This window comes from Asterias rubens, chromosome 13 (genome assembly GCF_902459465.1).
Source record: "Asterias rubens chromosome 13, eAstRub1.3, whole genome shotgun sequence".
Taxonomy (NCBI): domain Eukaryota; kingdom Metazoa; phylum Echinodermata; class Asteroidea; order Forcipulatida; family Asteriidae; genus Asterias; species Asterias rubens.
The window spans coordinates 34,225-61,125 of NC_047074.1; the positions used below are offsets into that span (position 1 = coordinate 34,225).

A 26,901-nucleotide genomic window follows, 5' to 3' on the forward strand; every position below is an offset into this window, starting at 1 on the left:
CTCAGACCATAAGACATCCTCGTCCTCCTTCCATGATCCTTGGTAGCCATTGTCCTTGTGACATCACCTGTATATGGAGAATCATTCAATAACTGCATTCAAACCACAAAATTAGCTCAATCATTGAGTTAATGTAACATGACATCATCAGATATAAACAAAAATGTGTCTGTACATTCCCAAGTAGAATTTCTGTGTCAGTCAAATTAACTCAGATGTAATGCCCTTTGGATTGAATGATCAGAGTTTCAAAATGAAATGAACAATTTATGTACAACAATTTATCGACCATGTATTTCAAAATATGATGATATCCACTATTGTTTTATTTCTATAAAAATTTTTTTTGGGCATCAGACATAATGGCATTTTACACCATTACAATATGAAGTCAGAGACCCTTCCCCCAGAAACAATTTTATTGAAAAATAGTGAATCCCCAAGCTCAATTTGACCTTTGCAGGAGCCCCTCTTTAACATAAATTAACAAATTATCATCATTTCAGGAAAATTCTTTACAAATTATGGTCCTGAATGAAATTCCAAAGTATTAACATCATGAAAATAAACTTACCCTCAGGTTGTATTCCTGAACTTTTAAATTAGTATCGTTCCTCACAGCATACCTCCGCTCACCACAGCTGAAGAACATGAAACATAAAAGACGTTGAAGGGCTTCAAACAAAATGGCATTTTACACCATTATAATATGAAGTCAGAGACCCTCCCCAAAAAACAAAAAAAAAGAACTCAACAATTTTCATATCAATTTGAAAAGTTGTGAAGCGCAAAACTCAATTTGATATTTTTCTTTGCAGGAGGCTCTCTTTTAAGCAATAGCACATCATCGATAAAACAGTATTGTCCAAAGACCCACACTTCGTGTATCACAACTTGTACACAAACCTGTGAAAATTTAGGCTCAATCGGTCATCAGAGTCGGGAAAAAATAACGGGAAAAAAATGTGTTTATAATAAATCAGTTGTTCTCGATATTGAGAATTGATAATTGTATTAATGTCTTCTCAAAAAGTAAAGCATTTCATGGAATAATATTTCACAGGGAAGTCTTTAACCATTACCTTCTGTAAACCCTGTGAGTTATTTTTAAATCTGTGAACTTTAATTTGTTGTTCTGTTCAGAAAGTGTTCATTGGCTATAACAAAAATTAACAACATATCATCATTTCAGGATTTTTTGTTTACAATTTTGGTCCTGCATGAACTTCCAAACTATAAACATCCTGAACATAAACTTACCTTCAGGTTCTATTCCTGAACTTTAAAATGTGTAAGTGTTGTTTTCCTCACAGCAACCTCCGCTCACCACAGCTCCAATGAAGTCTTCATGGCCCTGGAATGACTGGTGCAGTTTCCATTGGACTCCATATTGCGTATTCCAATGGCAGTTGGTTACGCATTTCACCATTGCAGTAAATAAAGAACAGAAAACACATACATTCAGAAAATGCACCTCCAAACAGAATTATTCCATTTAGTTTGGGAATATTTCAGGTGCATATAAATGGTGTGAGTGGTTGTTACATGACAAGTGACTGATAACGGATGGTGTGGAGTTATAGATGGGGTACGTTCTCGCTGTCGTTGAACGAACCCCTGATTGTTAAGATGTAACATGCAAGCATGGAAATGAGCTTAGTAGATTTTAAAGTGATGGTGTAGATGGGAGTGAGCTTGTTATTCATGCAGTTTGGTGCAGGTTTGATGTTAGAGTGAATAAATGGTGATAATAATATACCTTTAGGATGGACGTAATCCCTCTGTGCCGTAATACCACGGGATTACAGTGTTGCAGGGTCTGTCATGAGAGAGCATGTAGATGAGAAGGACTCCATCCCAGGTTCTCAATCTCAGTCACTGCATGTTGGGAAACAAAGATAACATTCTATAAGTTGTGAAACATGTTTGACAACATCAGAGTAAAAGATGGTAGCTCCAGGGGTTAGAGAGTAGTTTTAGAACGAGGGGCAAGGTGCTAAATAAAGTACTTGAACGAGACTGAATGCATTGGAATACCATTTACATGTAAACTTGCTTATAATGCGTTTGACATGTAATTGTATTTTTGGTGCATTTACATTTCTTGTTTTCCTGTCGTTATCATTCACAAAAACTACTAAGCATGTAGAGTGAATTTCTCAAGAACTACAGCACCTCAGATAGTAATATTTTTAGGAAAGCTTTACACAATCATTATCTTTGGTGTAAGTTAAATGTAAATCTGCGGACATTGTCTTTTGTGTTACCAAAAGTATCCAAATGCTTTAATTTTTAAACAGAAGTAAAGATCACACACTTTGTGTAAGCTAGGGTCTTTCACAGGGTGCAAAGATCTTGCATGTAGCAACTACGGTTCTCCAGATATACTTTTTTGTAAACAATTAAACATTGATTTAAAGTTATGACGTCATCTTATTCCAAAACTTGTATTGCCACACTGAGGTCTAAGTACATGGGTAAGTTCAAAGTGAAACCCTAGCCTTTTTGGATCACAAACTAAGCGCTTGAATCCAGAATCCATAACCATCCATATACTATAAAAAAAACATGTGTAGGCTTCTAACGAAATTTGTCTCATTAACATTATTTTTAAGAGTGACCACTTACTGTTTAACTTTTTTTTATTAACCAGTCTTAAAAAGATCGGGTTTCAAAGAAGTTTGACAAAGATCGGTTTCCCTTAAGCAGCCCATTCCACATGCAGGATTGTAAATGAATGATCGCTGGGGAGTATTTGGTTTTGGCAAAGTTGTTGCTGTAAATTAAAAGATATCACACCAGACAATATCCACTGTGAAACCATCCGAAATCTCATTAAACGCAGGAATTGGCTGAAATTTAATAGTTTCTCTTTTATGAACCATCCAATTCACCTTGGGGCATTTTTTCTTCACCTGGGCTCTGTGACTTTCACTTTAGTTTCAAGGAATGCTCCCCATCCAAGCCCAGACCTTTTAAATTGTTGACTAATTCTCTGAAATGTAATTTCACACTTCCCCAATTCCATGGCCTCATTTGCTCATGCTATGTCATGCTCTACTCCAAATGTAAACAAGCACAGTATGTTGGACACCGCTGGACCATAGAGCTAGGACCCTAGCTCTATGGTGGACACAGTACTGCTGATCTTAAACAAGGTGAAGGCTGACCAATAAACCACTTATCACGCAGGTTGACTTCCTCTCATTAAACAGTAATCTATCTGGCTGTGTTCATGATAGCCTTAGGAGGGTTTGGCAGTACAGCACAGTGAAAAAAATTTAAAACTAAGGTTATGGCTAGTTAGAAGAGAACTCCATGAAAACAAGGTCAAAAGGGATTGTAAAAGACAATTTCAAGGAGAATGATGAACTAGAAGAAGATTACATAGTGAGAGCATGTCAACCGCAGAGTTTCTGTACAGTGTTTTTACTTAATACATGGAGGTATGCATTAGCCCACAAAGATAACCTGGAGTTGTAGAAGAGTAGTGGCCGAGCAGTACTGTTAAGAGCACCAAATTCAAACTCTGGTGTTTCTGATCAGCAGAGTGTGGGTTCGAACCCCCAGCCGTGCCACTTGTGTCCTTAAGCAGACACTTAACCATTGCTTAGTCCTTCGGATGGGACGTTAAAGGCAGTGGACACTATTGGTAATTACTCAAAATAACTATTACCATAAAACCCTTCTTGGTGACGAGTAACGGGGAGAGGTAATGGAAGTGCCATAGTTTTCAAGAAAGAAGTAATTTTCCAGGAATTTGATTTGGAGAGCTAAGATTTAGAACTTGAGGTCTCGAAATCAACCATAAAACAGACATAACTTCGTGTGACAACGGTGTGTTTTTTCTTTCATTATTATCTCGCAAGTTCGATGACCGTTTGAGCTCAAATTTTCACCAGTTTGTTATTTTATGCATTTGTTGAGATACACCACCTGTGAAGGCTAGTCTTTGACAGTTACCAATAGCGTCCACTGCCTTAAAGAATCGTATTGTATTTACTATAGACAAGAGACACAATTTTTTAATCCAATGTTATGCTCAAAAAGTAAAGTGGATGGAATTTGTGTATCAATGTTTGGACTATTATCAGGCAGGCTACAATAGACCTAGTAAACTTCAAATAAATAGATGTTAAATTGAAGGAAAAAACAGATGAGGCAGACACTATAAGAAACTTAGTCTAAAACCTGAAACAATTCAACGAGGGGGGAGGCATCTATGTTAACTAACGAGGGTGAAAATTGGGTGAGCATTTGTTTGCAATTTCTTTTGTGCAGGGATAATTTTCTGGACCAGCGCGACTGAGCTCACTGTGAGAACAAACAACATAGAGACATGGTTGCAAATAGACTAATTGCCAGATCCAGTTATAAATAAGAATTCCAGGAGTGTGAAGGGCAACACGCTTCCTAGCCCACCTTGTAGAGCTGTAAATGGCACTCTTTTAACATCAGTCTCATCACTGTAATGGCGACTGTGATGAGCCCCATGTTAAAAGAGAGCCATTTACAGCTAAACAAGGTGGGCAAAATGTTTCCATTATAGATTTAGAGGTTCGAGGCGACCATTGATAATATAGCTAGGTAGCAGAATCTAATTGTAGTCATACCCTCCACGGTCCTGTTTTCAGGGTATTTTGGCTTTTTCTTTGAATTGGAAATAAATTATGATGTGCTAATTACCTTCATTTGTTTATAAGAAGTATGCTAACACATATTAAAACTTGGTGGATATTGAAATTTTCACACAACACACCAATCTTCGATGACTTCAACAGGCGTCCCATTTTGTTTAGTTTGAGGCAAACGAGAAAGTATGGTTTCCTGGTGAAGCCATACGTGGAAGACAAATTTGCAGTGACAACAAGTGTTCTATGAGACTTTGTGTGACTCTATAGCCAGCAAGTTTCTTCATTTTATTCAAAATATTTTGTATGACATTCTAAAAATGACCATGATAATTTGAAAAAAATTTAAACAAAAACAATTAATAAAAAGTGTGAACAATTATTGGCTTTCAATTCTGACTTGTATTTATTTTTTGTGTTATTTTGTCTCCTTAATATTTATAGTAAAACATATAAATAAATAGTGATAATTGAATCACCAAGCAAATGTTTAATTTTTAATATTAATGAGGGTAATACAAAATTCTCCAAAGAAAATGATATAGGCACATGGCTTATTTAAGTCTCTGTATTTATTTCACAGAATGCTCAGCAGAATATTCAGTCACAAGATCTGATCATCGTGAAATGTAAGTTAAAAAGTGTTTGAGAAAACTTTTCCGGAGGGCAATTTTTTGGTACATGGTCCAACATTGTGACCAATTTTTGTACCTTGTAAAAAGTTGTAGAAACGCCTAAATTACTAAAACTTCTTGCATTTGCAAGTGCAACTAACCAGTGGAGCCTTACATGGTTCTAAGTTTTGGTCAAGGGATAGGAGACTCTTTGCTTGGCAAGTCAAACCATGGTCAAACCACAAACTATTTATTTAGAGACTGTTTTTACATCAAGCACGAGAGGTAACAGATTTGCCGCGATTATAGGGACACCTTGAAAACAGGACGTCCTACGATACGAGAAGAAGCATTTACATGTACACGGCGAACACAGCATTTACTAACGTAGCACAGCATAGCACATGGTGCACAGGAAAACAAGGCAAAATACTCCCATAAATATAAAATAATATCTAACTAACTTCAGTCATCTACCTTACTTTAAAAAGTTACCATCCGCATCCTGCCACAACCACCCTTACCGTAGCTTAGCGTTGAGTCAACTGGCCAACCACGCTGCCAGAGTTTTAACAAAAGTGAAAGAAATCTGAACGGAAATTTCCACTGAATCACGTGCTTACAGAAAAGAAAAAGAACTTACGTAATACTTTTACAACTGGGTAAATCATCAAAACAAAGGCTCATAGTCGAGGGGTAGAAAACTCCACATGATAACAACAAACAAAAGCTGGGCCCGAAGAAATGCATGCTGTATTTATGAATGATTTCAATAGATGGATACTAATAGCTTGCATTTCATGGGCTTTTACTTTCCGTGTTCTGATTGGTCTGCTCTGTGACGTAGTATGTCGCCTACACATCCAGGGGTCAATTTCATGAATACTGCTCAGCAGGTTTGTCTGATTCTGATTGGATGGCCATGGATCCTCATTTTTGTCACAAATTCTTAATGGGATTTCGTGTGTTAAATGCCCTCCATTAAGAACTATACAGGTAAAAATACCAAGATCTGGTTGGTCAACCGCTCTCGAGGCCTCGAGCTTGGATCCTCATTTTGTCACAAAACTCTTAATGGGATAACGTGTAGTAAATGCTCTTCATTAAGAACTGTGCAGGTAAAAATACCAAGATCTGATTGGTCGACAGCTCTCGAGCTTGGATCCTCATTTTGTCACAAAACTCTTAATGGGATAACGTGTAGTAAATGCTCTTCATTAAGAACTGTGCAGGTAAAAATACCAAGATCTGATTGGTCGACAGCTCCCGAGCTTGGATCCTTGTTTTGTCACAAAATTCTTAATGGGATTTCGTGTGTTAAATGCCCTCCATTAAGAACTGTGCAGGTAAAAATACCAAGATCTGATTGGTCAACCGCTCTCGAGCTTGGATCCTTGTTTTGTCACAAAATTCTTAATGGGATTTCGTGCTGCAGGAAAAAATACCAAGATCTGATTGGTCGACAGCTCCCGAGCTTGGATCCTTGTTTTGTCACAAAATTCTTAATGGGATTTCGTGTGTTAAATGCCCTCCATTAAGAACTGTGCAGGTAAAAATACCAAGATCTGATTGGTCAACCGCTCTCGAGCGTGGATCCTAATTTTTTTCACAAAATTCTTAATGGGATTTCGTGCTGCAGGAAAAAATACCAAGATCTGATTGGTCGACAGCTCTCGAGGTTGGTTTCCTTGTTTTATCACAAAATTGCCAAAGTGATTTCATGCGTGAAGTAAGGGGTGCGTGTGTGTGTGGGGGGGGGGGGGGGGGTCAGAGAGTTGACCTCTGTCCCCACTTGTGGGTTAATTTTTTTTGAAAAAGATATAGCAAGACGACCAAGTGGGGTTGGAATAGTAAACGAGATATAATACTTCTTAATTTTGTATTGATATGATTGTTTTATGTGGGTTAGTTTTTAACACTGTTACTAGTTAGTTGTGGGTAACAAATAAATCAATTGGTGCAAGAATGTTGGCCTACTTTAAGCACAGACTCATACTTTGGCATTTTGCCGCCGCCTATTGTCCGGCCCGCAAATGTTTCAAAGAACCTTTAAGTGGTCTAGTCCCTCAATATTCTTCTATAAATTTCGTTTCCTAGAATGTTGAGGACTCATCCAGCATTTATTTCGAGCGGTATTTTTCCAGTGGGAATAATATTCGATACTGAAGTCTTCAGAAAGAAGCACACTTCTTGTTTTCTCCTTTTTTCAAAAAATTGCAGATTCTCCTGACTACTTTTAACACTTTTTAAATAGCATATGAACCAATCGAAGCAAACCAAATAGAGCATAGTTATTAATAAGTAAAGGGTCGTACAGCTAAGATTTGCAGTAACAATCCGCTGCATGTTATACTGAAATATTCAGCCCTGGGGCCACAAAGCAAAAGTGGCTCCCTAAAGAAGCTAAAGACAGGTACAAAAAAGCAGGTTAATTTTATTCCAAAGAATGGTTAGTTGTAGGGTGATATCTAATGAATGCCGCCATCTACAATGCACTTTTGGTGGATGAAAATCCTATAACGCCCTCTATCAATAGAAATGGTCAGGATAAATAAAACAACTTGAAACATTCCGCCCTCAAATTAAAGGCATTTTCGGTTAATCAAATTGGGATTCATGCCCAGCTAAATAACTTAACTGAACCTCTCAGAGGTCGTACTTAGCAACAACATTTTATATAAAGCGCTTTTCACACCCAAAGGGTGTAGCAAAGCGCTTCTAATATTATACCCATGGTCACTGTGGGCCGCTTATTCAGTCCTTACATCTCAGCACCCTGAGGAGTATACAGCCTGTGCAACTATGCGCTAATGCACTAAATCAATTACTAGAACCATCTCTGCCTGCCACATCATGTAACCATTAACCCCTGGGGAGAGAGAAGCAACTACAGTTAAGTTGCTTACTCAGGGACACAAGTGTAACGACCGGGACTTGAACCCACACTTGGCCATAACATCTAAAAAAGAGTTCCATTGCACCTGACATTTTAAATAAGCAAAATTATAGACTTGATAGCCGCATGGCCATAAACTTATCTGATAAAAAAGCAAGCTTGTGTTTGGTGACAGGTATTAAAATGCATCTGCTAAGCAAGCTTTGGTTGAGAGACAAACGAACTCATCTGCATTAGGGTAGAGGGACAGGTAAACTCATCCGATAAGCAAGCTTCAGTTGGACGACAGGTAAACGCATCTGCTAAGCAAGCTTTGGATGCGAGAAAGATGAGCTCATCTGCTAAGCAAGCTTGAGTTTGGGGACAGGTTAACAAAACTGATACACAAGCTTCGGAATGCATGAACAAGAAAACCTTTTTTTTACTGTTCAGATCAAGAAAATATAGTGGAATTCAATCATTATTTCGTAAACGTTGCATCAAAACACCATCGATACATTATTCTACAGACTAATAATTTGAACACAACAGACATTATGCAATGTCCTCAGGATAGTTGCAAAGAGGAAATAATTGCCATGCGAAACCGGTCTCTACTCTGGCATTATTCATGAGCATCGAAGTGTGTCATCAGATCGTTTCAGGCTACCATTCAAACTGTTCTTTCCAAAAAAGGGGGCATAATTTATCATGATCGTTTACTTTCACACGCACAGCTTGTTTTGAGAATGTTTTATTTGCAAAAGAGTCGAGCGCTATATAAAGAGCGCTTTCTTCAGAAATTTATTTACATCTGCCATGGTTTGTAGCGGTAAGTGCATTCTTTAGTGATTCACTTTTATTAATTAACACGATTTTGCAGGTGCCTATGCTGCCCTAGACTTGATTCAAGTCCCATTCTCGAGTGAGAGATCCCTAGAAATAGAATATCACGCCAACTTAATGAAACAACCCGTAGCGTACCAGTACATGCAGTGTGTGGTCTGATTAGTCTGTTCCTAATGACGTAGTTTGTCACTACTATAAACTTTCGCTAGACACCACGCCCATATACTGTGTGCCTCATGTTATCCTAGGAAAAAAATAAACAGTCAGCTGGCTGACCCCCCCCCCCCCCCCCGGAGTCCGCAAATGACAATTTTTGCCCAATATACGGCTAGCTTCAACCATGCTTCATTCAACAATCAAAGTTACACAACTGACGTACAAAACAAAACATTCCTTTTGGCTGATATAGGTGGATGTTTTTACTATTGACATCTAATACATACATAAGTAAGTGATACTTTTACTTACATTTACATTGTTTACAGAGTTGTTTGTTTTATATAGGATTTGAGGCATTGCATGGTGAGGTATCAATGTATATTTGGTTTGCGGTAACACCATGTTTGTATCTACTTGCCAGGTAGAGTTGTTCTTAGGGAACTGTCTTGCTTTATTCTGCTGCCGTGCCAAGACAGTTCCCTAAGAACAACTCTACCTGGCAAGTAGATACACACATGGTGTTACCGCAAACCAAATATACGTAGAGAGAATACGTGTACATTTCGCTTTATGCATGAATGAAACCATTGATCAACTTTTAAATTCTCCATACCCTCTCAGCTAAATAATTATTTCGGAAACTGGCATCTGCAAAAGCCTGATTTATTCAATCTCGGCCAGCGCTCGGGGTTGGGTATTGTCGTTGACGGGTATACGCCTTTCTTAATTATCGTTTAGCTTCCCTGGGTCAACCCCGGTGTGTGGCGGTTTTTTTTACAGGACGAACGTGGGTAATTATCTGCACACGTTTGTCCTGGAAAAAAAACACGCCACACACCGGGGTCGACCCAGGGGAGCTAAACGAACGCACCCTATATGCATGAGGTATTTGGGGTAAGAATTATGACGTCATGCATAAATATTAAGAGAGGCGTTTCAAGTGACGTCACAAACATTTAAGTAGGCCTACCGATAATAAGACCTTTGAATTTTTAGAAGAAAAAGGTTTGCTGATGGGCGGCCCCTTTGCAAAAGTAACTAACTGCCTGTGAAAAAAATCATGCGTTCTCCTTTAATCTATATTACGTCTTCGTAATGGATTTATTTATTTATTTATGTATATGCACGAATAATCTGCTTTGTGTGACATGAAGGCTCGGAAGGTTGGATGTGAGATTTATAACCAATGAACCAATCACAGCTTCCGTGGCTTGCATACTCATTTTCAGCAGTTGTTCTCTCATGTCGTTCTAAATGTTCATTTGCATTATTGTCCATGATGCACAAACCATGACCTCCCCTATAGAAAAAGTGCAGACTGAGTTACTATCTTCTTTGCTCTATGGTTTGACTCTTGACATCAAGTAAACCTAAGACATTGATTATTGAACTAAAGACCATTCCTCATCCAATCATGGAGGTAGAATCCAATTAAACCAACAGCTGTAACCTTGACCATGCGGTTTTCCATTCTTGGAAACGTTAACCCCATAGCTTTTACGATCATGTCGCCATGACGTGATTATGAAGGCCATGGTTTGTTTTGATAACGTGAGTGCGTACTAAACAATCAGTATTATTCAAACAAAGTTATCTCAGAGCATTTTGGTAGTTTGTACTGAAGGGCCACAGACGTTCATATAGAAGCTCTCTCGCTCTCTCGCTCCTATGACAATCACCATGGGTTGTCCACGTATTATTTTCCTCATCTCTTGTTTCCTTGTGTTTTCTCCAAGTGATGGAGCTTTCTCGTGGAATTCATGCCAAGGTACGTTCTGGGTTCTTGTGTTTTGGCATCTTTGTATCCTATTAGCAACCGTCAACACTATGAGTCATGCAACCTTCTAAAAGATTTGCATTATTCCGATCTTATTATTTCAGGCAAAAGAAAAATTGCACAAAAGTTATTGTAAAGTTTTGCAAATAACAGAAGCCATTGTAAAATTGAAAAATACGAGAGAGCATAACAAGTTTGCCCTTGTCTTGTCTTGTATTTTTGATTAACTTAAAACATTTTTCACTTATCTTTGGGAAATTTTCTACAAAGTACAGTGTCTATACTAAAGCTCACCATTGTTAGAGCGGGCAAAGAGACAGACCGACCAAACAATAGCATTAACTGTTGCCGAGGTTAACAAACTTTAACAAGTGAATTTGCTTGTTGTGTTCAGTGCAATCAACAATTATTTTAAAAATTACCTCACGTGGGGGGGGGGGGGGGCATGATTCTTTTCGCTATCTTGGTAATTTTTTTGTAAAAACAGTTTAAAGCGTTTATTGTTACAAAACAACAATTCTTTCAGATTTTCCAGTGAACGCGCCTTTACAAGTTCGCAGGCTTTCCATTCTACCGGATCCAGTTGCAATCAACGATTGGGCATCAATAGATTTTGATATAGAGCTGACTAGAAACTTCACAAAACCCCTACAGGTTTCTCTCTCTATCAAGAAGATCGTCAAAGTGTTATGGGTGTGGACTACCGAAATAAACGTTCCTTGTGTATCGCAGATGGGAAGCTGGTAGGAAGCAATTCATTAATCATTCCATTATTGACATTATTGTTTTATTTATAAAGAATGGTTCAGGGGTGGCAATAGTTCATTACATACGTTCCCGTGATAGTCCCAACTGTAAAACAATTTTACATTAACAAAAGATGTAAAGAGAACTGTCCCTCATCAGCATGAATAACTTGGAGGATGAATCGTTAGCCTTTGAAATTAAAGATTTGATTTGTTGTCTTCTGTATCAGTACCTATGACGTATGTGATGAGTCCAGTGCTCTGCAGGCGGCCCACGGTTGCCCAAGTGAGTTTGCAACTAACGGTATACCATGTACATGTCCAATTCATTCTGGCGACTACCGGACGTCATCCGGCCCACTCCGTATCTATCTGGACACATCAGAAGTTCCCGCGTTGTTGGAAAGTTTCTTACATGTAAGTCAGTGATAAGTTATTTTATTTAATTTATTATACCAGACGCCTTCGATCTACGAAATGAAATGAGGGTCCGTGTTCAACTATAAGAGGGTCGGAATGAAGTGAGGGTCCGCCCAAACTATTAGAGGGTCGGAATAAAGTGGGGTCAAGATCCAACTTGAACATTAGAGGGTCAGAATGAAGAAGGAGTTTGGATCACACGTGAACACTCTACGGTCAAAATTAAGTAGGAGTCTGCATGGATCACACGTACTTGCACATAGAGGGTCAGAATATAATAAAGTGGAGTTCGAATCACACTTGGACATTAGAGGGTCAGAATGAAGAAGGAGTTTGGATCCTGCGTGAATATTTTATTTTGTTATTACGAAATTGGTAGTTTTGGTTTTCATCTGTGACGATTTGTAAAGTGCTGTCTCTGTTTTATTTTGTCAACCTATTGTTTCTCTTTGTGTAGGGTAAATACCGTACTGTCTTACGACTGATGGACGGTCTTGGCGACGTTGGATGCGTGGAGTACCTCAATACCATTGGCTCATAAAGAACCGTTTGGCTCATAGAGTCAAACTGAATAGATGGATACGAGTAAAGCATGCTTTGGGGTCTGGGGACCGCACCATTATAACGTAGGCCTACTCAAAGGGGGACAATTAACTCCGTGTAGCTATGCCTACATACCATCAAATTGTAAAATAAATGGCGTAATTAAAACCTTGTTGACTATTCTAAATTTTGTGAATATAAACAACACTTGGGAAAACCTGTATGTTTCACAGAACAACCTTTCAGTTGTTACACCCCCTTGTAATTGTTTGAAAAAAATTGCCCCCCTCCTCCAATTCTGGTTTTAAAAATACAAACGAATATTTTGGGTTGTGGTTTTCCCTGGTGAGCTGGTATGTAGTATACCAGCGGTACCGGTGGTACCTGGTGAGCTCGTTAACGAAGCATTTGTCCCTGGCCTGAACGACCCCTCAGTATATACTGCACCTTGGAAACAGAAGTGGGAATCATCAGTTGCTGGCAACTTCGTCCTTCTATAAGATGATGAAAAGGAAGAAAGTCAAACCAAAGCTGACATAAAACATTTGATGTATGTTAAACATCATTCAAAAATGCCGAGCAACGTTCTGAATGGACGAGCAAGTGTGGATAGAGCCGAAGGGTGGTATTTTCGTAACGAATGTATTACAGTAGATTGTAGATTCGTATGCGAATCTACAGATAATTGAATTATAATAAAGGTATTTGCTAATTATATAGTTTAAAACCTTTTACCACTTTGCCGTCTATCTAATTTGTTTCTTGGGCGCTTGGAGGTAGGTTGGTAAAATGTCGGGGCAGTGGTCCTAAGTTGTTACATTGTGAGTTGTTATAATTGCTGTGCTTTCGGACAGAATCTTTAATATAAGAAAGATTGGTGTTTGCAGATCATAGTAGATGAAAGATGGTGTTGTTATCCTGTAATTCAACCAAGGATGGATCAACTTAGAAATGGCCGCCTGCGCGCATGCCGGAGCGCGTATATAATTCGGCCAGTGCGCCCTCTAGTTCTTATACATGTATATACATGTAACTCTGTGACACGGACCCTTCATGTACACTATACAGGCATGCTGTGTACACGTCCGTACATGTATTTTGTATACAGTCTAGTGTTGTTTACATTACACTGCCATTATTTTGTGTGCATCACACTATATGATGCGCAATAAAGATGGTGTATTATTGCTGCATACCGAGTTGTCGCAATGATTCGCGAAATGATCCCGACAAGAAACTATCATTTCATCGTTTCCCTGTGGAAACGAGTTTGAAAGATGAGTGGGTAGCTAAGATTGTGCAGAATACTGGACTCGACCTTGTGGTAAGTTGCTTTAGTTTTTTCGACACAGTGACAGTGTGTATACATAGCATACTCATACATACTGTAGCAATTATTAATATTATGCAATAGGGCCACCATGAACATGAGGCCATGGACTCTGCTGGAGATGAATAACCATACTATGGAACCAAAGTCCATTTAAGGCATAATGCTTGTCAAATCAGAGAAAGATTTCAAAATGACCATTTTAGTAGCCAACAACAGTAACATTGTGAAAATGTAAAATACCAAGAATTATTTAAATAGGATAGGAGCATGTCACTCCTATTCCTAATAAAAAGGAGAACATAACTTTGTTATCAATAACGATTAAATCCCCCTAAAAAAATTCTACAAAGTCAACTTGTGTCTTTTGTGACTTGTCCAGTAGTAACAATCAATACGCCTCTGTTATAGGGTCCTACTACTTGCCGTCAACTCGCCGTCAACTCACTTGCGCCGTCAACTCGCCGTCAACTCCACCAATATACATTTAAAATCCACAAAAGAAGCATAGAACTGTAAAGTATCAGCTCAAAGAGCATTCGCGTAAGTTTTAGGTCATATTTCGGAATAAAAATTGATTTTTTTTCTCGTGAAAAAAAATTCTCGAAGCCAAAAAACTGTCGGCCGCCATCTTGCTTTTTCACAATGATTAGTCTTGGCCCAAGATGTCAATGATTGGTACTTTTTTTTTATCAACACAAAGTTGTTTTTGTGAATGAATTTGTACCGAAAACCATGAGAAATATGTAGTTTAGCCCAGACTTAACACTTCCGTGCCCCCTTTTTATAGATTTTTCATGTAAATTTAATGAGTTGACGGCACGAAAATGAGTTGACGGCGAGTTGACGGCAAGTCGGCGAGTTGACGGCAAGTAGTAGGACCGCTGTTATATACTTATGCATGACGTCATAATTCTTACCCAAAATGAGGCTATGGGCGCACGTTCCCCCATCACTTGCAGTGGCTGCGCCCATCGCCTCGTTTTGAGTTAGCATTGTTGTGACGTACCTCATGCATAAATATTAAGAGAGGAGTATTATCATCAGTTGCAAGACATGCCAGAAAACAAACAGATTCCTCTGGCTGGACAACGGTAAAACATGTTATACATGATCCAACGGTTTTGGTTGTTGTTTAAATTGGTTTATTTGATAAAGTACCCATGGGGCCGGGCCCTGGGGGGTGGGGGGAGGGGTTGTAGATGCACCCACCAACATAATAACATGGAAGTGGCCTTTACTTGGGAGGTTTATATATTAGAAATATTAGTGGATGTAAATCCTTGGAGACCGTATTTGCAGAAAATTTACACAAAGGTAAAGCTCAAGAAAAATAGCAAAGGATAATTCAGTAACAATTCTTTGGTAATTACTTAGATTACTAATCCCTGCTTTACTTCTTTTCCACAGTTAAAAAAGCATACACGAGTTTGTTCCAAGCATTTTTTGAAATGTGACTTCATTAAAACTCTGAATGGACTACACAAACTGAAACCAGACGTAATACCAGCCAAGTTCCAACCATCTGGAAGAGTCAAATATCAGCGGTAAGCTCGATTGTCGTTTTAGCTCTAAAACACATTCTTACTTACATGCTTACATAGTGTCAAATAATGTTATAAGTTTAATTCCTAAAACTACAGATAGCATCTTTGTTTCATGATTTGAGAACAGTTTTACAAAGTTACAAAGACTTGGCAATCACCATGATTTGGTTCAATCACATTCAAGTAAATTTTTCTTTGGTCAACCTAACATTCTGCTAATTAGCTCAGTTTTTATTCATGCCACAGGCTGATGTAATTTTTATGCAAATTTTGAACATTTTGTAAACTGTTTTATTTGGATCAGATGATAAGAGTTGGAATTTATTTGCTCTGAATGATTATCAATACATTGTGGGAGGTGAATCAACCTATAAAGCAATCTTAATTTTTCTTTGTGATTGCAGACAAGAGCCTATAAAGAAAGCCAGTGTTGAACAATGTATGAACAATGGATCAACTGCAATTGTTGTGAAGACTGAGGACAATGAGGCACTCCTGGATCAACAAGTTAACAGCTACTCTGTCGAACCAGCTGACGACAGACTCCAAGATGCTCAAAATAACATCCAAGTCCTTGAAAGATATTGTGTTCACCTGACCAATCAGCTCTTCTGTTTGGAAAGGTTTTCTTATGACCCTAGAGCAATGGAATTCTACACCGGATTCTGTGACTATGCCACATTTAAAGCAGCTTTCTTGGCATTACAACCAACAGGAAGTATTTTCAGATGGTGGCAAGTCCAGCGATATTGTATTCATGAATTATGTTCAAGTGGGGAGGCTGTGCCAGGAGAGTCACTTCCATTCCTTAATCAATTCTTCATGTTAATGTGTCATCTGAGACAAGGCTTCTGTGAGCAGGATCTGGCCGTTAGATTCAACATATCATTAGAAACAGTCACTCGAATCTTGTTGACATGGATTAACTACCTGTACATTCCCCTAAGCTCATTGCGCATCTGGCCAACTCGGAAATCTATCAATGAAAACATGCCAGAGTGTCTGAAGATGACATTCCCAAGCACCAGAATTATTCTTACTACAACTAAAGTCATGGTACAAGAGTTTGATCCCAAAACACAACTATGTGTCTGCTCAACCTACAAGGGACTGGTGGGCATAAGTCCTTTTGGGGCCGTCACATTTGTCAGTGACTTGTACTCCGGATGCATCTCAGATATAGACTTGATGAAGTCATCAGGTATTCTTAAATTGTTATATAAACATGATACAATCATGGCACCAGATACATTCTTAGAAGAAGAAACCACAGACTTCCTTCTCCAGGAGGCGAAAGTAGTTGTACCTCCATTCTGGAAGAACAGACACAAATTTAAAACAGTAGAGTCACCAGAATCCAGAAATAATTCCCAGGTGAAGAGTTTTGTTGAGAGTGTGCTTCAGCATGTCCAGGGCTACCATATATTTGATTCTGTTATTCCATTAAGCTTAGCAGAATCTGCAAATAAACTGTGGGTTGTTTGTTCATTGCTTTCTAACTTCAAGCATAGTCTGCACTCTCCACAATCATAGGTCTTAACTCTGAAGTCGGGTTCAGTCTTTTATAAACCCCATCCTATTTTTAGTTTGCCTTAATTTTGGAATGCGAGAGAGCAATGCAAAACAAGACATTTTACTGGTTTTTGTTTTGTTTTCACTGTTATTCAGATGAGACACTAATATGATTAGTCAAAGAAATAACTGATCCACACGCAATCTCTACCATTCTTAAAGACCATGTAAATTTTATTGTAATAGTATTTGCATGTTGGGGAAATTAATATTATTACTAGTTTTACCAAACACCACAGTGTAACAACTAAAAACTTGGTGCATCCCCCACCCCAGTGCTGCAGTGTGTTCAGTTTACATTAATTCAATGGTCATCCTACTTGGGTGAGATTCAAACCCATGATGATCCCTGCATTCAACAAAATATGTTAATCTGAAATAAAAGGCTTGTAAAGAAACCTGGTATAAGTCCAATTAACACTTGCTGTTGACAGTTTTTCAAAAATGTCAAAATTTGCTTTGAGTGGCTTTATGCATGTTATTTTGATAAATGGCCTTTGGTCTTGATTCATTTTTGAGAAAATTATTTTCAAACAATGTCAACATTTCAGAGAAGAAAAATGTTGGAAATTTTTTGCAGTAAAATATTAAATGAAAATCAGCCTTAGAGATAAAACTCTAAGAATGATGTTGACACTGTCTGCTCAAAAAGTATTGAAGTAGTCTATTAGGGTAGCCAATGGCTGAATCGCAAAGTTAAGCTCCCTTATTTGTCAATCTGGTTAATTTTTATATTGTTCACCCTTTAAACCCAAATAACAATATTTAACAATGTACTTCCATTTCATTATTAAGTTATTTTTTTGTGTATAACAAGGATAGTGAAAAAGATTTGAATAATAAATAGTTCATATAATAACATTACTTCCGCATCAACAGCATGTCAGTACTTACAAACAGTGTGTTGGAAGAGTTATTCAAATGAGTTAAACAAAAGTAAGGTCAATTTCACAAGCTGAAATTAATAAAAATGCATGGACTGTTATTTCAACCAGCTCAACCTGCTTAATAACTCTAGCAGTCTAATAATATATCTGAATCAATTTTGTTTTTGTTGCTGGTTGGCTTATTTATTCAAGGGCTTTTCAATACATTTTCCCTGCTGCTTTGTCATCTTTGGACGTTAAAGTGACAGTTATTCTCGTCTACGTACCATCATGTACATCATCAAGTAACAAAAAGTTTTATTATTTGTGATCGCCTTGTAAACTTAAGTCCTGCAAGATTCCTTTGACACTCCCTGATGTTGCCATCCTTCTTGGATTGAAAACAAGGAATCAAAATATCATGCATGTTTTTCCCGTCAACGACCTTTTATAAGAATGTGCTAATAGCAGGGAGTCATCAACTTTTCCCTATCACTTTCATCAAGAAGATTCTGTTGACCTTCACTCTGTGCTAGTTTTGTCAATGTTCAAATTGTTTAAGATTTCCTTCACTCTGTGCTAGTTTGTCAATTTTCAAATCGTCCACTTCTTTTTCAAGACCTGAAGTGACTTTGTCTTTGATTGCCCTAGGAGCCTCATCTTTGAGTACAAGATTATTCACAGGTTCTTTATATTTAAGCTCATTTGTGTCTGGCCCAGCCTGGGGATTTTCTATGACTTTACTCGTCTCCAAGACCATCAAGGATGCTACCATCAGGGATGCTACCATTTGTTGCTATGGGACCTAATCTTTGAGTACAACAAGGTTATTCAAATTTTTGTTTAAATCTCATTTGTGTCTGGCCCAGCCTGGGGATTTTCTATGACTTCACTCATCTCCTAGACCATCAGGGATGCTACCATTTGTTGCTATGGGAACCTCATCTTTGAGTACAATAAGGTTATTCACAGGTTCTTTTATCTCATTTATATCTGACTCAGCCTGGGGATTTTCTATGACTTTACTCGGAATGTCTCTTTCCACACTTCCTCCATGACCAACCTGGATGTCACCGTTGGTTGCTACGTGAGTCTCGTCTTTAATTCCAGCATGAGTTTCTTGAGACACTAGACTTTTCTCCTCCATAGTCACCACATCTTTGGAATCGAAGGAAGTTTGCTCATCATCCTCCTCTGGTTTTAGTTGACATACTTGAGTTTTACAATCATCTTGTACATCATAGTCCTGTCTGGTTCCATTAGTCTCTGTGGCATTTAGGCAGGGTCCCTCTGATGCTATGCTCTGTGTTATGTTTGGTTCACCAATTTCAAAGAAGTCATTCTGGACAACATATCGCACACATTGTAAAATAATGTTGCGCTCATGTCGGATATCTGGAGCCAAAAGCTGATATAAGAGTGAAAAATAAACTTCTTCAAGTCAAAACCTTTTGCTAACAATGGATAAGTTTGATGTGCAACGTCAAGTCAACAAAATAAGCTACATGCAACATTTTCAATTTGATTCTTTGTTGATGTTTTATTGTTTTTAATTTTGACTAGACTTACCATTTCCAGTAGGTTAGGTCTTCGTCTCAGTTGCTCCTGTAAGCGTTGTTTCTCTTTCAATTGTTTGCCACATCTTGTACCTCGATTTGGCTTCCTATTTTTACCTTTGTTCTTCTGTTTATACTTATTGTGAAATCGTTCTTGATGGTTTGTTGGGCGATTTGTGGATGCATCCTGCTTATGTCTCTCTACTGCAGTCACTTCAGTCTCTTTAATACAAACAATTAAAAATAAAACATATTAAAGGACAGTTCATCAACATACATGTATACATCATGATAACAAAACTTATATAATACAGGGCAACCCTTCCACTGAATGTTGTTGTTTAACAATCTTATATTTTGAAGACAATGTTGTATGGCACTGTTTCTTAATTACCTTGGAGCATACAAAACAAACTGAAATAATTATCTTTAAGGAATGATGATAGGTAATACCAGTTTAGTGAAAAAAGGGTCCATTATTCAAATAACAGACTGTATCTCATCTGCTTTTGCTTAAGCTTCCTAAATTGTTTAACTTGCTTCTTTTTTTCTTCTATTTTTTATGGCGCTCCATAATCAATCAAGTTGGTACTTTCTTGACAGTGGACAAACTGGAATTAATGCAAACTTCCAAAAAGTGATACAAAACTGATTTGGAAAAATTGGTCCCCGTATCGACAGTGAATGATACAAATAGTCTTTAATCAGAATGAAACCTGTTTCAATCTCATTCCTACTAATGTTATCGAAGAGGGATGATTCTTTTGATTGAATGATGGAAATAATTATTGATATGATAATTACCTTGCTGTAATTCAGTCACTTCATCTTCACTGTCATCATATGCTAATGCAAGAGCTGCAAGAGAACCTGATGGAAGCTTAGCAGATTCAGTCTCAATCTTGGGCTTCAGATCACTCGAATCTATACAAGGAGTCAAAGTCAGCACCAAGAATAATCAATGAAAGCTAAAGTAGAAAATTATACAACTACATGTACATGTATCAAAACTCTTTCCAGAAAAGTGCTGATTCCAAGAAGCACCAGTGCGGTTTTGGCATTTCGAGCAGACACTCTGCTTGTCTTCAGGAAAAAGGTAAAAAATTCAACTTAACTACTCTGTCTTACATCGGAATATCTCAGCTACAGCTTTACAAAGTCTTCCTAGTCCATAATAACCTCAACCTTTATCTTTTGATTGACCGAGTACACTCCAAGGCCCAATTTCATAGAGCTGCTTAAACCAGAAAATATTGCTTAACAATGTTCTGGTAAGCAGGATACTAGTCACATATTCTACATGAACAGAGTAGTTTGGCTGATAACATTAATCTGGTAAGCATAATCGTGTTGTGCTTAGCTCCTTGTTGTACTTAAGCAGCTTAATGAAATTTGGGCCATGTTTGCTCTCATACAGACAATGGTACCTCATCCACTCAGTACTGAATCCTTCAAATTTAAGCCAAACTACAGAGAGTCAGTGTTGAATGAGATTTTGATTAACTGACCTGTCATATTTATCCTGGGCTTCTTTGCATCCATGCCCTGATCCATGGTTTGAACTTTGAGTTGATGCTTGCCTCGTTTATTTTTATGCTGTCTCATTTTGCTGCAACCAAATCAAATTTAAACCAACTTCATTTATCAACTAGTAATAATGACTGTATACTAGAAACAAAACAGTCTGAGTGTTTGCCATACAATGAACATTATACATGAAAGGATGAAGGAGTTAAGCTGGCCTCCCATCCATTAGCCAGCGAGCTGGCCTGAAACATTGATTCCTACCGCACTGAGTAGGGGATAGCACCTTAAACAAAGCTTCACTCATTTCTAATACAAACTTTTTTTCTAAAAGGATTTTGATACAATGTTGTTTTTGTTTTTAATTGAGGGAAAATAAATTAATAGCTTTTAGCCTTACCCAAAAAACTTGTTCTGAAGTGCAACTCCTTGCTCTTTGTTGTTTCGAGACATTTCTTCTTTCTTTGCAATGTTGGCGGCAGAAGGGTAGTTCCTGTACTCAACAAATAAGTTGGGAAAATAATTGCTTTATTGAGTTGAAAATTGACTTTAATGAATTTGTAAATATAAGTTCAACCTTCAATTTTATCCAGATGCAAGGTTGAAAAGCCTCTTTGAAGGACAACTTTCCAGAGAACAATCTTTAGTCAATTTCAATGAGGAGTGAATGAACACACTGAAGTGCGACTGAAGTATGTTTTCGGATTGAGTCATTTAAAATTTACAAAATCTGCTTTTAAACAGTTTTTTTTTTACATGCGTTGAATCAATAACTGATGACTCAATCCCCCAAACTGTAGCAAATTGATCTTGAGAGCTATGCTAACCTTTTCCTCTCCTCCCTCCATCTGGTAATCTCTTCTGAGGTATGTAACCAAGCAACCTTCTTGCTCCCTGGACCATGCTGCATCTTGACGTGGCTCTTGACAACCTTAAAGTGAGCTTCAAACCTACATCCTGGGTGACTGCACTGAAGTACAAAAAAGACACAACAGCAGATGATAAAAGATCAGAGCTATCATTGTTAAGGAAAGTTCCCAATTCAGTTTGGCGGATTATAGTTGTGCGGTTGTTTAGTTGTTAACAGTGTTCTTAGTAGAGAGCTGTTTCATTAGTCTTAAGAAAGCCGAGTAAGACCTACCTTTGTATGTTGCTTCAAGTGATCATCCAGTAACTCTTGAACTTTGAACCCTCGGTCACACACATCACAGTAATATGGAGTGGCATCAGAGGAAAGGCTCTGTTGTAAACAAAAATATTAAATGTAATTAAAGGCTGTCTCATATGTAAAAAAAACCCCATACATTTAGCCTAGAATGTTATCGCTAATTAGACTCCATTTTTATTCCAGCCTATCAATGTACACATTAACCATAATCTCATGTGCCACATTGTGTGTTAGCATGCCTGATACTTCATAGAGGCAACAAAGTCAATTGCCCCAATGCCCCCTGGTCCTTGACTTGCTTGCTCGTAACAAGCATACAGGCCTGTGTTACTGTTAGTATAAAATACTAACCTGTGCGGTTTTGTTGCCTTGGCCTTTCTGTTTAGGTCCTTTCTGATTACCAGGTCCTTTCTGATTATCAGGTCCTTTCTTCTTCAATCGTCTGTTTTTAGATTTCTTCTGATTTGAAAACTCATTCCCTTTGGAATTGTTTTGTTGATTTGTTCGACTTCTCTGACCAGTTTGATGGGAAGGGCCCTAAACAATGGTGGGACAAAAGAAATCATGTTACAATCTTTTAAGATAATTCACAAACCTTTTGTTTTATCTGTGTCCTAAAATATCTTGAAAGGTAATTAAACCATTTAGTGAGTCCAACATATTATTGGCATTATTTATTTTATTTAAAATATTTTTGTATGGGGCCGTGGCATTGGGTTAGCATGCATTCAGTAGTGACAAGTTTTAAGATCAGTGAGTAAGTCCAACAGATTTAATTTCAAAGTAGATCCAGTAACTGGGGCGCTGTACTCCCTTTTTTGAAATTTCGACATTCTCGGTCAGCAGTACGACCGAGAACGTCAAAATTCGAAAAAAAGAATTACGGCGCCCCAGTTACTGGGTCTAGCTCTAACCTGGTTCCTGCAGACCGTGGGGGAGTGGGGTGGAGGGGCACAACTGACACAACTTCCATTCCAGTCATGACAACAGTAAGAGCATGTATGATCATGTACTGTGAAATTGAAAAATAAAAAAATACTAACCCCCTGATGGGCCTGAGGAGCCTGCCCAACTTGTCCTTGTTGAGCATTCTTGCCTGGTTGCTGGCATGATGATGCCGGCCAAGACTCATAAGTTGTTATATCGGTTGTGAAGGTAGGACTAAATTGATTAAATTGCGACGTCGGACGGCACGGACGTACTTGACTAGTTCGTGTGTCAAACTGCATCGGTGGCCCCGGGCCTCCCATCCATGCGCCTCGGTGGCTGGGCGGTCTGAAGACGGTGCGTGGATTCGGAAATCTCATGAACGGAGGCGGTGGTCGCTGTCCGAACTGCAAGTTCTCTGTTCCAAACGAAGGAATGTCATGACCAGTTGGATTGCCCATTGGTGTCCCATGGAACACATGTCTTGGTGGCGGGTAAGGTGGGAAAGGGGGCCTTCCGGAATTTGGCTGAATTTGTTGACTGTTTTCCTGCTGTGGAAATCCTCGTGGTGGAAACGTGTACGCCATGTTTAAAGTTAACCTCGTTATACTACTCGCACGTGGGTACGAGGCTGATTATTTACATCGCCGTAAATGTAGGTCATCTATAGAGGGCGCCCTCGCATTTTACCCTGTCAGAGAGAGGAACGCAATGGCGGCGATCACCAGAGTTGATCATGCTTTTGAGCTCAGTTCGTATAGAGATCAGCATTTCAGGGTAAATTTAATTTGTATTTATTTATTTATTAATTACGTAAAACAATATATTGTCTCTACATAAACCAAGGTATTTTGAATACTGTGCACACGACATGATTAGAATGTGATTGATTGATGTTATAATATTAATATTAACTTATTTATATTTTATAATTCCAATAAAAAAGAATACGATCCTGATTCTGGTTGATTTCGCACAAAGACAACACAATGGACGGTTGAATGTGAGCTGTTTCCATCCTTTTCCTTCCAAAAGTGCCTTGCGACCATTGTGCAAGGCATTGAACAAGGCATTGTTAATATTAGCAATAATCCATATGGTACATACGGTGTTATCACTCAGGTTATGTAAGATTTTCATAAATCCAGCAACTGTATCAATCAGCACACATGTCAGCACAAACAACCAGTACTGTAGTGTTGCAAGTAGATTTCATCAAATGAAACCATAGAGCTACCTCCTTGCTTTATTAAACATGCTAAAATGCTGCATTTTTATCATTACTAGAATGGGGCTAGTGTAGTAGTAGTTTCTTCTTGGTTAATTTGATTTGTTTGTTTTGTTTTATAAAACAGGGTGCACTTGACCATCAAGAAAAGCTTTTAAAGAAGAGTACAACTTTGTACGTCGGCAATCTCTCCTTCTTCACTACAGAGGAACAAATCCATGAGCTTTTTTCAAAGTGTGGTGACCTGAAGCGAATCATCATGGGCCTTGACAAGGTCAAAAAGACGCCCTGTGGTTTCTGCTTTGTAGAGTATCCTTTGTTAGAAATTTAAAACGATCATGATTGAAAGAGTTTGCCTCTTGGCTCATATTATTGGAAAGTATTTTTTCCTTTTTACTAACACCTTTTTAAATGTTGATGCTCTCGTCGAATACGGCTTTATGAATAAAACCAAGATCCATGAAAATAGGTCAGTACAGTGGATTAACTACACAGCAATTTGCCGAGCCTTTGCCTGGAATTCTCAAATGTTAGAACATTTCAGAATTTATTCCTTAACAAGTTACTTATTCTAGATATTACACAAGAGAGGATGCTGCTAATGCTTTGAGATTTGTGAGTGGGACTCGTCTGGATGATCGCATCATTAGAACAGATTGGGATGCTGGATTTCTTGAAGGGAGGCAGTTTGGTAGAGGCAAGAGCGGAGGACAGGTATGTCAATGTTACTCACTGAAGTGTGGAGTTCAAAAAGGTCATCTAAATCTAACAATTCATATTTTTATATTATATTGTAAGTTTGTAATAAATAAATAAATACGGACCAAAACTGAGGAACTGGACGAAAATTGAGATTGAAAGGCAAACCCAAATAATGAAGATATAATTTCTCTACATAATTGTTTTGTTTTTCTTTTAGGTGAGGGATGAGTATAGGACAGATTTTGACAGTGACCGAGGAGGCTACGGGAAAGCAGCTTTAAGACAGCTACAAACCCTTGACCAGAATATGTTCTGAGAAACTGTTTTTTATAGCGTAAAGAGATGATACAACATTTCACTGTTGAAGACAAGAGACTGTCATTATGTCTGTGTTTTCGAAAAAATGCAGATGACCTTATACCGCTGAATATACCTGAAGTTTTATTTCTGAAATTTCTCATTTTGAAAATATGAATAAATGTCCAGTTGTAATTTTAACAGGGTATGTATTCATAATTTTTAGGAATGGATGCGAAAAGTTGAACTCTAACTAATAGCCAAACAATCTTTTGAAGGAAAGTTTAATTGATAATTATTGTGTAAACCTCTGGATCTTATTAGTGTTTTCTTTCTGATGTCATAAATGCAGCAGAAAGCATATCATTAGAACAACAATGAACAATTCTGTTTTACTTTATTTTACTGAGAACTGTGTGACATGTGATTAAAGTGATGCTTTTTAATTTTAAAGCTATAAAAATGAGGTATTATTTTCAGTATTTGTTTTGCCTGGGAGAAAGGTATGCCGTTTTGGTTTTTGTAAGAGTTAGTTCATTTCTACCCATAATAATTAACACATGAAAAGTGAATTCATTGATACTCATTTTCCACTAAGCTTTTATTTTAATGGTTGTAATGTTCGTTATGTTGGACATGGTAGTTGTGTAACTTGTGTTTTACTTGTTTTGTAAATAAAGTATTGTGTGATAGCAGCATAGACTCTGTTGCAGTGATTTTGATGTACACTTTATGTAAGATGGAAATAGAAAACACATTTCTGAGGACATTATGGGTCTAAATTTAGAAGGATGTGTCTGTAATTCTTTTTGATGGGTGTCTATAATAGGATTTGTTTTAATTTGCATTCACAAATCAAGTTTTTATCACTACCTCCGTAGTAAAAAATATACAGCGTAAAGATTCTAAAAATGAACTAGCTGTTGCTGCAAAAAGAACTTATGGTTAAGCAAAAAATTATAGTTTGTCTGACGTTTCGATCCTAGCCGAGTCTTTCTCGAGTTCACTACACAATACATGCAATAGAAGTAGTCTTGATTGAAACCATGTTCCTTTTATTAGTCACCGGTAGAGGGCGCTACATCGCCTGTTTACGAGGCTGACTCGGAGGGACTGGGCAAGTCTACAGTATCTCTTATCACAAGTATTGTGCATACCGGCAAAGCAACAATCAAGACTTATAAGATACATAATGCATGCATATAATTCTAGTGTAACACAAACATTGAGATGGAAAGATATTAAAAGAGAGATAGGCAGAAATTACGCACACAAATGAACAACGAAGAATGATCGGGCGGTAGGGGGGGATAAATAGGGTAGGCCTACGTCCATTACTGTAAGTTGATGATCGAAATTTTACAAACGGGAAGTTTAGAGTGTATAAATCCTACCTCCATGGTAAAATACTCTATCTGTCTGTGAAAATAAAAATCATGTCAAAATTTGCGAGAATAAAACACACCGTGAAATTAATGGCGTCCTCTACACCCTTTTGTGTGTGGTTTTCTAAGAGCAAAGTACTACAAAATGCACTGCAATATTTGTCGTCCAAATCATACACAAGCTG

The 26,901-nt window shown here is 37.9% G+C and overlaps 4 protein-coding genes across 4 annotated transcripts; 3 read left to right on the forward strand and 1 right to left on the reverse strand.

Moving 5' to 3' along the window:
- The first annotated feature begins 10,688 nt into the window (after window positions 1-10,688).
- LOC117298799 (ganglioside GM2 activator-like) lies at window positions 10,689-13,309 on the forward strand. The gene is made up of 4 exons (XM_033782130.1): window positions 10,689-10,896; window positions 11,432-11,648; window positions 11,882-12,068; window positions 12,529-13,309. Exons 1-4 carry the CDS (start codon window positions 10,797-10,799, stop codon window positions 12,610-12,612), a joined length of 588 nt encoding a protein of 195 aa, XP_033638021.1. The 5' UTR covers window positions 10,689-10,796; the 3' UTR covers window positions 12,613-13,309.
- A 388-nt stretch (window positions 13,310-13,697) lies between these two features.
- On the forward strand, window positions 13,698-17,461 carry LOC117298417. The gene is made up of 3 exons (XM_033781668.1): window positions 13,698-13,938; window positions 15,355-15,491; window positions 15,896-17,461. Exons 1-3 carry the CDS (start codon window positions 13,789-13,791, stop codon window positions 17,022-17,024), a joined length of 1,416 nt encoding a protein of 471 aa, XP_033637559.1. The 5' UTR covers window positions 13,698-13,788; the 3' UTR covers window positions 17,025-17,461.
- A 343-nt stretch (window positions 17,462-17,804) lies between these two features.
- On the reverse strand, window positions 17,805-23,738 carry LOC117298416 (nuclear fragile X mental retardation-interacting protein 1-like). Its single transcript, XM_033781667.1, has 9 exons — window positions 23,221-23,738; window positions 22,529-22,714; window positions 22,151-22,249; window positions 21,837-21,979; window positions 21,410-21,502; window positions 20,994-21,094; window positions 20,290-20,409; window positions 19,499-19,707; window positions 17,805-19,337 (listed from the first exon to the last, which is right to left on the reverse strand). The coding sequence occupies exons 1-9, from the start codon at window positions 23,689-23,691 to the stop codon at window positions 18,819-18,821; spliced, it is 1,941 nt and encodes a 646-aa protein (XP_033637558.1). The 5' UTR covers window positions 23,692-23,738; the 3' UTR covers window positions 17,805-18,818.
- A 36-nt stretch (window positions 23,739-23,774) lies between these two features.
- Window positions 23,775-26,031, forward strand: LOC117298418 (nuclear cap-binding protein subunit 2-like). The gene is made up of 4 exons (XM_033781669.1): window positions 23,775-23,881; window positions 24,460-24,641; window positions 24,908-25,046; window positions 25,252-26,031. Exons 1-4 carry the CDS (start codon window positions 23,816-23,818, stop codon window positions 25,348-25,350), a joined length of 486 nt encoding a protein of 161 aa, XP_033637560.1. The 5' UTR covers window positions 23,775-23,815; the 3' UTR covers window positions 25,351-26,031.
- Window positions 26,032-26,901: the final 870 nt, after the last annotated feature.